The 12488-nt window shown below is 42.7% G+C and overlaps 1 protein-coding gene across 1 annotated transcript in view; it reads right to left on the reverse strand.

Moving 5' to 3' along the window:
- pde4ba (phosphodiesterase 4B, cAMP-specific a) overlaps positions 1–12488 on the reverse strand; it is an 88498-nt gene that overhangs the window by 53680 nt on the left and 22330 nt on the right. The window contains exon 5 of the mRNA XM_080431261.1: positions 11914–11966. Within this exon, the coding sequence (XP_080287387.1) occupies positions 11914–11966 (53 nt within the window). The remainder of the gene's footprint in view (positions 1–11913; positions 11967–12488) is intronic.

Genomic DNA, 12488 nt, shown 5'->3' on the forward strand with positions numbered 1-12488 from the left:
CTTGGCGGCTATCTCAGCCTGCCGTATTTGCTTGAGGCCGAGACGGTGGGTCAGCACCGCCTGATTTGTCGGTTCATGGAAGGGACCGGACGTCTCTTCCCGAGTCAAAGTCCCCGGTGTCACCCTGGGATTTGAGCCTGGTGTTGGACTCCTTATCTCGGTCACTTTTCGAGCCTCTGAGTCAAATTGACAGAACAACTGTCAGTCAAGACTGCGTTACTGATGGCTTCAGTGACTACTGGAGAGCTCAGTAATCTTCATGCACTGTCAGTACACGAGGAGTGTACACAGTCAAGGAAGGGGCTACAAGGGTGGTTGTCAGACCCAGACCTGGGTATGTGCCAAAGAACCCCTTGGTACCAAGTGTCCTTGTGACCTTGAATGCGTTTCACCCGCCTCTTTTCGCCTCATAGGAGGATGAAAGGTTACATTGCCTTTGTCCGGTTCGGGCTTTGGAAATGTGCATTGGCAGATCTAGGGCTTTGAGAAAGTCAGATCAGCTATTTGTGTCATGGGCTCCACGGATGGTGGGCAAGCCCGTTGCATAACAGACACTTTCCCACTGGATTGTAGAGGCTATTCAGTTAGCCTATTCCAGTGGTGGGATGCTGCCCCAGTGGGACTGAGGGCACATTCTACAAGGGAAATAGCGACATCATGGGCCCTCTTCGGGGGGGTCTCCATTTGGGATGTCTGCAGTGTGGCATGTTGGGCTTAGGCCTTGACATTTGCCAGGTTCTACAGTTTGGAGTTAACTGCAGCCCCTGTGGCGCATACGGTCCATAGTGTAGCCTCCAGACGGGGGTCAGGCCCCTAGGCTGGTTATTCTGGACTTCGAGATAACAATCAGGGAGTTTACTATATCTCCCATAGGCGAGACATCGAGTGAATATTTGAAATAAAACTATAGGTTACTGGACGTAACCCCGGTTTTATGATAATATGAGCGAGATGTCTCGAAAGACACCCTTCTTGTTTACGAACGAGAAGAAAAATGTTATCTTGAATTACGGAAAATGACTCTCCCCTGACTTATATAGGATGGAGGGCGGGCCCTCCAGTCAGAGGGAGGTCAGAATCCAGCCAAAGGTTTGTCTGGAGTTTATAAGGTAATGCTTCTGTGATCACGCCAGAGGGCGCTCTCCCATAGGCGAGACATCTCGCTCATATTATCATAAAACCGGGGTTACGTCCAGTAACCTATAGTTACCTAGATTTGTGAAATATTTCCAAAACGACAGAAAAAAACAAGCTTGAAATGTAGACAGTGAATAGAACATCTAATATCAATGAGATCAACAATCACAGTCAGTTGAGAATGTTTTCAAAGAACAGAGCTTGCAGATCTGAAATTTTGGCTCCTTTAAAAAAAAAATCCATTTGAAAAAAAATCTAAAACTTTTGCCTATGAAAGTGGTACATTTTCTGTAGAAAAGAACTCATCATCCTTCCACTCCGCACCCAATGCTGTTTGAGTGTACTGTAAGTCCTTAGCTGAAGCTGTGACCTATAAAAGCTGAGAATCCACATATAGTGTATAGCCAGACTGTTGCTGTGTGTATGCGTGTGTACGTGTATGATATCACAAAACATGCCCGTCCAATGTTTCTTTGCCCTATTGCATAACTAGCCTACTCCGTATAGTCCCGGCACCTTTTGTCCATGCATTTAAAGCAGACCTATTGTGTGGTGCTAACCAAACACCAACTCCTCAGTCTCCTCGCTTTGAAAGCACACATACTGCAGTAGGGCCTCTCGCTGCGAAAATGTCATGGGGGGGGCCGTATGGCCTCACACAAAAACAACTCCACAATGGAACTTAGAGAGAAACATAGAAACTTCTTGACACCTTAATGTGTTACTGATTTGCCGCACGCACGCGCACACGCACACGCACACGCACACACACACACTAGGGCATTAACAGAATAATCGAATATTCGACTATCAAAACCACTATTCGACCACTGTAATCAAAGTCGATTATTCTATTAAAAAAAAAAAAAAATCAGTGGCTTTTCTACAGCAGACACGCAGCTGTGAGCTCTGGTGTGACATCAACTTGCATTCCTTGAGTCGAGTCGTCAATGCCATAAAAAAACATATATATATATATATTTTTTTTATAATCAAATCGATTAATCAAATATTCGAATACTTATAGGTCGAATAATTCGAATGCTAAAAATCACTATTCGTGAATGCCCTAACACACACACACACACACACACACACACACACACACACACACACACACACACACACACACACACAATGTATGTCAGATGTACATGAGGGTCTTAAGAGTTCAACTGACCTTTCCCCTACATGTATCCTGTATGATGGCTTTTCACCAGTGGATGATTTGCCCAGGAAATCAGGTCACACTGTATAGTACCTGTGCATGGTTCCCACAGATGAACACATACTGTAGGGGCCAACACATTTCCTCTGGTCCCCCCGTACAGCATGACACTATATTCATCATTCAGCAAAGCTCCAAACATCTGCTCCTCGGCTCGACGACTCAATGGAAATGTTTGTCTCACAACAACACTCCACTCCATGTGGAGTTCCCCATAATCATGTAGACTTGGTAGCTGAACTCACTAACGTATTTTTTGCGTATTTTTTTTAAACTATGACTTGAGACAGTTTATAATTGTACTTTTACATCTCCGTTGTTGGGTGGAAACCTTGTATTGCCAAAACCATTACTTTTCAGGAAATGGATAAAAGAACCTGTGTTCCAACGGATCCAATGTACTGTAGTTGTTATTTAGTCTCAAGCGCACACACTTGTAAATACTTTGTAAACTATTATAAAACCCACAGACAGACTTAATCTCTTTCAACCTGGCATGTTGAAAAATGTTCAAAGGTAGCGAAAATAGCAGTCAAACTTCGCAATTTCCAAGTGACACTGTCATTATGAGATACGACAAAAGTATAATATACAGTAGGGCCTTCATTTGTGAAAAAACTAAAAGATGAAAAATGGATACACGTTTCTGCCCGACAGCGATGATATATAGTATTCTTTTTTACAGCTAATTCTATTGTAATTTTTTGCAATTCCCTTTCTTGTTGCTACAATGTCGAGCTGCCAAAACCCAAGAATTTTGGGAATCATTCATCTAGAATTTTGACTAACATCTCATGAACTAAGAATGAAGACGCTGCACTCGACTTGATTGTTTGTCTGTGCATGTCTAATCTGTTGTCATGTTTATGTGTTATGTCTATGTGTGGACCCCAGGAAGATTAAGTGATGCTATGAATCAGCACTCGCAAACTACGGTCCAGATGACAGAAATTAGCACCCACGTCAAAGTCTCGCTTCAAGGTGAGTTACGAATAACTAGAGCGTTGATAAATGTCACAATCAGGGCGCAAAATTAAAAACAGCACCCATGCTTCTTCTGAGAACTCCTGGCAATCACAGTGAAAGATGTTTTTGGTTTGGCCTATCAATTGTTTTCATAATCGACGCAAAATCTTTTCACATGGAATACTTCTTGACTGATGCAATTTCTTTTTTTGTTTATCTGGATTTTTACTAAGAGAATCGTGAGAAGAGAACACAGGGAGTTCTGTTTTTTTCCTACACCAGAATTAATGCACGGTATGAATGACATGTACCATGGATGAGGGACTTTCATAACAGTTTGAAGTCAAGATAAGGCTTCTGACAATAGTTTAGACAGATAGGACACCTGTCATTACAGCATGTACTGAAGGGCCTGCTTCTACATGAGTCCGGGAACATCAGGTGCTGGTAAACATATTGAGTGCACTCACTGTACTGTGGGTAATTTCCACTCACTCCACCGAGGAGAATAACAACAGAGGTTGTGGACAGGACCGGATCCTCTCACAGCCAGACAGACAAGTTAGCCGAGTTGCACTCTAACGGTCATATCGCTTCCCATTTTTCATTCATACAGGAAAATCACACCGAGGGCTGACTGGCAGCAAGGCCACCACTAGAGGGGACTGTGATGTGCCATCAGGGCCGGATTACCCATAGGCTGTTGGGGGCGAGTGCCCTGGGGCACCAGCCAATGGGGGCACAATTTTTTTATTTTTTTAATAAGAATTAAATAACCTTAACACAACCCTAACACCGAAATAAAGTAACAAAAAAACGAAAAGAAACTAACAAAATCCGCCAATTTTTCGCGCGAGTGCACGATTTCGGCGCCCGCGCGCGGGCGCGCGGGGGGAACCACATAGTGCTAATCCGGCCCTGTGTGCCATACAGGTGCACCACATTGGGAAAAAGAAATGCCATTGTCATTAAATGTCATTAATGAGAAGTTAATGTTGGAATGGTCTACCACAATAAGGGATTGTCTACATACCCCACTTCTGCGTCTACAAGACCCATCCGTATTCATGCTACAGTAAGCTCCGATTTGTGTACAATACATCATACAGTACATTTTTATACTGATGTTCATAAATGTGCTCTGTCCCCATTTAAAAAACGATAAAAGAAATTCAACTGTGGGAATGTATGATAGTTGATACAATAACTTAACAGTAACATAAGGAGCAGGAAGGGTTCCAGTGTTTTGCAAAAGAACATTAACCGAAGACATGGATGTTGATAGACGCCAGCCAATCTTGAAGGATCAAAACTGTGGTCTTCTCAGTTCTAGGTCTTTTTAGTTGCATGACTCGCATCGCAACGCACTGTGAGCTTGTAGATTGGCTATTTTCACTATTCTTTATAGTATATAGGGTTTAAGTGAATAAATATGTGGCAATGAACAAGTTCCGAAAACCTGTTCATTGCCATGGAATAATATGTAGCTGCAACAAGTTAAGTTTTTACGTTTGTGTTCACACGGTTTGCAATGCACTGTCTGTTTGCCGTATTATATCATTGTGTCAGCACGTACATGTTTGTGCAGTGTGTAGGCACAGACAATAGGCCTTTGTCTCTCCGCATCCTATTTTTCTCCTGCGGGCTGACACAAAACGCACACACATACGCACACCTCATCGCACAAACACCTCATGCGCACCGCGTTCCACTTGACTTCCGTCAAGTTACAACAGAGATGGTGAAAAACAGGAACAATCTGATCTTCTCTTCCTGCCCTCCACTTCCTGTCTTCCTCATCCTCAGAGAGACAGACAGATGAATGAGCAAGAGAGAGAGAGAGAGAGAGAGAGAGACTGGCAGACAGACTGGAGAGCAGACGGCCCTTTCTTCTCTTTGTCTTGACGAGAGCAGATGGGGGTTACATAATAAAAGCTCATAAACGTGCGATGGAGGGGTGAAGTAGGGGTGCCGGCTTATGAGCATTCACGCACTAGTCGTGACAAAGCTACAAAACAGCCATGCGTGACCAGCTATTTTGCTGCCGAGTCGCCTCTTAAGTGTTGCTCAAGCCACACTTTAAATGAAAAGGGTTAGGGTTAAATAGCACAGGGAACTGATTATAAACAGCAAGAATGAGGTTTTCTTCCATTTACGGAAAGGATAAGGAATTGTAGGGAGAGACAAGGGGGGGTGGAAATTTGAAAAACAAAAACATATGATTGTTTGATGCTTAACTGCATCGTTTGAGTGCTGAAAAACTTGAGGCAAGCTTAACTTTAATTTGTAACATGTCACACCCGTCACGTAGCAACAAGTGTCGGGCGTCACTTTGAAGCTTCATGTCGCTGGCTTCCAGAAAATGACTTGTAGCCTGTCACTTTGTTGCTGCTACAGTAGTGTGAAGTGAACACAGCACCATAGCTATGTGCTGCATAACTATTGGTGACTAAACAAGTGGAGCTTATACTGTACGTATAGGCTACTATGAAAAAATAAAAGTAAATCAATTATTGCATCCATACATTGTCTGTAAGAAATGTTTGCCTTTAACAAATAAATAAATAGCAAAGCAAGACAACTATTTGTATTAACCATAAGAAGGCATTTAATAAGAAAAGAAATAAACAAAATAGTATGAACAAAATTGAGAAAGAACATATGCAAAAAAATTAAGTCTAAAAGATTTAAAAAACACATTGAAGAACATACATTTTTAGACTGAACTAGTCAGAGATGGCACAAGTTTCAGATCCTCTGCAAGTTGTGTGGCATAATAACTAATCACCATGTTTCGTTTTTAACTCAGGGAACATTTAACAGATCGGTCCCAGATGACCCGAGATGCCTAGAGGGTTCATATTGTAAAAGCAAGTTAGAGATGATTGTTGGCCCTAAACCACTGAGTGATTTATAGATGCAGTATTTTCATTCATGACGCATTGGGTCAGCGTTCTTATTTCTAGTTTGACCTCTAGCAGCTGTATTCTGAATGAACTTTAGCTTTTTTGTTTCTGGCTTAGCTTTTAGTCTTTAGAGAATGAGAGTCAAGGTGAGCACTACTTTCACCACACATGCAAATGTAATGTAAGGCATATTCTATCAATTATTTGTTCAATGTCACTTATATTAAAGACGTTTGTGTGTCTTCCACATAATCATGGCAAGAAATTGTCTTATTTTACATAACTTGGCCTAATGAAAGCATGAAAAGTATGTATGAGGCCCAAGCAGTGATGTAAAGTAACTAAGTACATTTACTTAAGTACTGTACTTAAGTACAATTTTGAGGTATTTGTACTTTACTTGAGTTTCAATTTTCAATACTTTTACTTCTACTCCACTACATCTCAGAGGCAAATATTGTACTTTTACTCCACTACAATTATTTGAAAACTTTAGTTACTAGTTACTTTGCAGATATAAATTGTAATATTATGAAACATACATTAACCACTTTAGCCCTATTTTATACATCGGTGGATAGGTATTTTCTAATGGAGACAAAATATTCCTGTCTTGTAGATAAGCCATGAACCAATGTGTCAGAACGTCCTGCCCTATCTTCCAGTCTGTCTAGTAGTACTGTATGGTCAACAATGTCAGACACAGCATTAAGATCCAGTAACACTTAAGACTGGAATTTCAGACGTTCAAACTTGAGATGAATATCAACCCTTTTCACAGACTTTACTTATAATTGGTACAGTAGTTTTGATATAGGTCTGTAGGTGCCAGTTAAATAGGGTGATGCCAGTTCGGAAGGTATGTCCCTTCCTCCGGTTATGCATTACCTTTTGTACCCCTTGTCAGAGCACCAATTGTACCCATTATCCTAGTACTTGGAGTCCAGTCTATGACGTTAGTAAAATGACGTCAGGGATCTCATTATTACGGGCATAAAAGGTACACAGGCACATAGACAGATACACACATTTGTTGATTTATAGATATATATTTCTGGACAACCGCTAATCCGACCCACTTCCCACTCGGCACTGCACTCCCTCGGGTCCTCTGCACACAAGTTTGAAGTCGATTGGTTCCCGATCGATTCCCGAGAGGTTCTCACATTTATACATAGATACTGTAGACCATGAGCTCCTTGTGAACCGCGGGGGCCTGGGTTTGAATCAGACTCCCGGTCTCGTCTCTCCTCTTTCTGCCCTTGGTTTCCTGTCTCTCTACACTCTCCTATCTAAGAAATAATGCATTAAAAAAAAGCATGGTTAACTGATAACTGCAGTGGTGACAGATGATCTGATCTCAACACATTGCTATTGAACGCCGTCCTTGTTTGCCCTACACAAAAGGTTGCAGTGGTTCTCAAACTTTTTAGTGTTAAGGACCCCCATCTGACAAGTGCCAGGGACCCCCAGAAGAGAAGATTTATGTGAATAAAAATAAAATAAAAAAACGTTTTCAAAAATGTTAAAACATTGCAGATGTACTGTACAAGCTCGCAGCGCGCGCTTGTATATCTGCTATTTTTGAATAGCGAACGTATAAAATATGGATAAAGGGGTTAAAATGATTGTGATGCTTATTAACACATGTAGCTGGGGACCCCCTGGAACCCCCTCAAGGACCCCTGGGGGTCCCCGGACCACACTTTGAGAACCACTGATCTAGCGTCATTGCATCGGCTCAGCACACACTCATTTTCTCCTCAAGCACACGCATACACACGCTGAAAGCACCTGACGAGCTGCGGTTCTGAAGCAGGAAGTGAAAAGTCAGTCCATCTGCTTTGACAGGAAGTCAACAGAAACCACATGCCGGCTCACTGACGTCAATCACAGCCACAGGAACACCTCCCCACAGTGCATGTGCGCGCAAACACACACACACACACACACCCCCCCCCCCCACACACACACACACACACACACACACACACACACACACACACACACACACACACACACACACACACACACACACACACACACACACACACACACACACACACACACACACACACACACACACACACACACACACACCCCCCCACACACACACACACACACGAATGTATGTACAGTATGCATTGCTTGCTACAATAAATGTTCAGCAACACACACACATAAACGTGCGTATACACATACACACACTCGCGGTCTCGCGCACACAAACACATACACCCCTCTACGAACTGTATGTTCACACCAGTACATACACATCAACGTGCAATTAGTGTCACAGTCAAATCTCAAGCACACAGACCAAGAAATGCATGCAAGTTGCATGCATGCAACTTGCAATATAGCCAACACAAACACATATCAGCTCAATGTTCCCTTATTCACAGTAATGTACCACATACATAGAAGCACACACACGCACGCACACACACACACACACACACACCCACACACACACATCCCTATTCCAACATGATCTTCAATAATAAGCATGTGTCAGTAACATTGTTTCCGTTTCTCCTTCTCTCTCAAGAGGGGGATGACAGTAAATCTACTGACTGGTGTCAGTAACACAAAGACACCAAAACCATGATCACACACTACCCAGTGCAAAACCGTATATTTATCTCACACAGTAAAATCCTCACTGATAATTTAGTACAGAAATGTGGTCCCCTAAGGGGACCTACCATGGTTCACAGACAAAGTAAGAGAGAAAAGGATGAGGCTGGGGCAGGGACCCGGAACTAGTGGCAAGCAAACTGACACTATGGGAGCCAACCCAGGGCAAAGCCAGGAAAAGGCAAGAAATGCACCAACTACGTACTGTAGATGCACTGCGGCGCGACAGCTTAACTAACAACACTGTAGAGCTCAAGACCCTGATGTTATTTAGGAGTGTGTGGATGGCAGCGATTCAGGGGTCCCGAGTTGGTGTTGGCTAGACAGCACTCTTGCATCGCATCGCATCGCATCGCATCGCATCGCATCGCATCGCAGTACAGAGTACAGAGTTGTAGTCTTGCTATATACTGTAGGCTCCTGAAACACGGAGCAAAATCCAGGGCCGTTCACACCAAGCACTATAACGATAACTATAACTATTGTTCACCATGTTGTCTTTGTTATACAGTAGTTGCGGTGTGGTCGTGTGGACTGCGCCATCCTCTTGAGTTAGAAGAGGTCATTAAAATCTATATATTTTACAGTTATAGTTCTAGTGTTTGATGTGAACAGCCCTCAACTCTGAGTGTAGAAATTAACACTCAGGCTTCTGCTGTACAGGTGTGATCACATCACTTCAACAACATCCTTTGGATTATTTGCAATGAGAAAAAGCCAATTGTCTTACTGTAATTCCTTTCAATCAACTCCCTATCAGCTCTAACAATGTTTAGCATCTAAGTGAGTGTTCATTCTTTAGAATCACTTCGAAAAGTAATTTTTTTGTGAAATTGCATTTGATACTAGTACTTTGTTTTAATATGTTTACTCATACAGTATGACTTGCCTGACAGCACGTCGCAGGTTCAGACGGCCTTTGCTGCGTGTCATACCCTGTGTCTGTCTCCCCGTTTCCCGTCTCTCTTCACTAATACTATTCATACCAAATAAAGGCAGAAAAAGCTAAACAAATATATTTAAAAAGAAAAAAGGAAAAAAAGAGAACTCACACAGGATACAGATTAAACAAGTGGAATTGGAAGTGATGACACAAATAACCACAAATAAAGGCATCAGCCTGTTGAATGACGCATTAACTATATGAATAGTTTTGATGCAAAATACCCGCCGGCGATTTTCATACTCATCATGCCATCAATGTATAACAACATTCGGACAATGATGTGCAGGGAAAAAAAGACCTGCACACAGGTGGGCCTGGCTGCTTATTCCTGTGCATTCAAGGAAAACACAGAATTAATTCCTACAAAATGGAAGCGAGGTTATACTGTAGACTGCTGCCTGTTTAAGCAGGGACAAGCTGTGTTTCTGAAGCATGTTGTGCAAACAGGGGCCTAACAACGCCAGAAAAATGGTTAGGTCGGGTTTATTATGGCTGGGTCTGAAGGCCAACACTCCATCGTATTCCCGACCTCCTTCAGTTTGACGTTACCCTCTAGCCACATCCCAGGCCAACTTCTCACACACACACACACACACACACACACACACACACACACACACACACACACAACTATTTATACAACAGCTCTCATTTCTGTGTATGTACTCTGTGTGTGTGTGTGTGTGTGTGTGTGTTTGTCATGTTTGTGCGATTGAACAGTACGTGGAAAGGGAACGTGTGAACTTTCAGATTGCAGATTGAACTCAAAATTTGTGTACGTGCCACTACGTGGTCATGAAATCCAACGGTCTAACTCTGTGTTGTGTGCGTGCGTGCGTGCGTGCGTGCGTGCGTGCGTGCGTGCGTGCGTGCGTGCGTGCGTGCGTGCGTGCGTGCGTGCGTGCGTGCGTGCGTGCGTGCGTGCGTGCGTGCGTGCGTGCGTGCGTGCGTGCGTGCGTGCGTGCGTGCGTGCGTGCGTGCGTGCATGTTTCAGCCCTTGGCTGTGGCAGTGGGACACTGATCCCCAAACACACATTGTTTATTCAACTTTCAGCATGACTACAGGTTTAAAAAGACTGTTGTCATTAAAAATACTGAATTATTTTGCTGAGTACAGTAAAAAAAATATATCATATATAATAATAATAAATATATATTAGATTAATAATCAATATAATTTAAAATGAACTCAACATTCAAAATCAAACTTTTGCTATTATCTAGGGCTAGGCTACATGCTGATTGTCACAAGTCCTATAAATGTAATGAAGTTTGCTGTATTTGTCAGCGAAGTGCTTTGGCAGATCAAAGTGTGTGTGTGTGTGTGTGTGTGTGTGTGTGTGTGTGTGTGTGTGTGTGTGTGTGTGTGTGTGTGTGTGTGTGTGTGTGTGTGTGTATATACTGTAGTTTGTGGCCGCATGGTTTTCCCTTTGTACTAGAAAAGCAATTCTGTTTGGACGAGGACGTTAACGACCCTGATGACAGATGGTTTTGGGCTGGAGCTCGGTTGTTGGAGCCGAGACAGGCGGCTGAGAGAGTGAAAGTCATCACGTAGGCCAGTGGTTCTCAAACTCTTCTTAATGTCAAGGACCCCCATAACTCTGAGAGCGCACAAATGGAACCAAATGGACCCATAAGGGTCCATTTGGTTCCAGAGTTTTTGGAACGCCCTCAAGGCACCCTGGCGGTTCCCCCGAGTCTGACCCCACTTTGAGAACCACTGACCAAGGAGGGGTCATGGGTAAATTTATGGACAGAGCGAAACGAGCGAAAGAGAGAACTGAGAAACGGAGAGAAGGGAAAACAACATGGAGAAGATGAGAGATTATTATGGAGAGGGTCCACTTTGGTTACATATTGTTGTACGGTATCCAGAGTTACGAATGGAAAAGATTAAACACTGAGGATTTTACTGTGGAGATCAAATAAGGGCTGTTCTTCACACGGAGTCAGTCACTTTGTTGCGTATACTGTACTCTCAAGGCCAGACATCAAACTTGGCTGAAGTAAAATCCTGAAAGTCAATTCAACTCTCAGCGTTACAATTTGCCGTGTACAATAGAGGACAGACAACGCATTGTGGTCCTTACCTGGGAGGCAAACTCTGGTCATTGGAGGTTGAGTTGTGGCAGCGGGAGACCTCCTATGAGGGAGAGAGAGAGAGAGAGAGGTGGTGTTATGGACAAATGTCCCACATACACACTTTACCTTGAAATAGGTTTCTTCACAACAGGTTTAGGAGTATTCACAACAGGTTTAGGAGTGATACCTTGAAGTAAATTGAAGGAGCATTGAGAATACGGCAGTGGTTCCCAAACTTTTTAGCTCAAGACCCAAAAATGAAATTAGACATTTGCCCGGGACCCAAACTAGTGAAAAAGCAGATCTACAAGCTCACAACGCGTCGCTTCGTTCCACGTTGTGAGCTTGTAGATATGCTATTTTCACTACTTCTTAAACCTTTTTATTATTATTATTATTTATGGGAATTATTAGATTTTATTTATGAAATGCTTTTGAAAAATGTTTTTTAATTAATGAAAAGTTGTGATTTTTTGTCTGTAAAAATTGGTCCGCGATCCAAACATTTTGGGAAACAGTGGTCTACAGTATATGATAGCATGTGTGTACTGTATGTATCTATGATAGCATGTATGTGTCTATA

Source organism: Gymnoscopelus braueri, assembly GCF_963280865.1.
Source record: "Gymnoscopelus braueri genome assembly, chromosome: 6".
Classification (NCBI taxonomy): Eukaryota; Metazoa; Chordata; class Actinopteri; order Myctophiformes; family Myctophidae; genus Gymnoscopelus; species Gymnoscopelus braueri.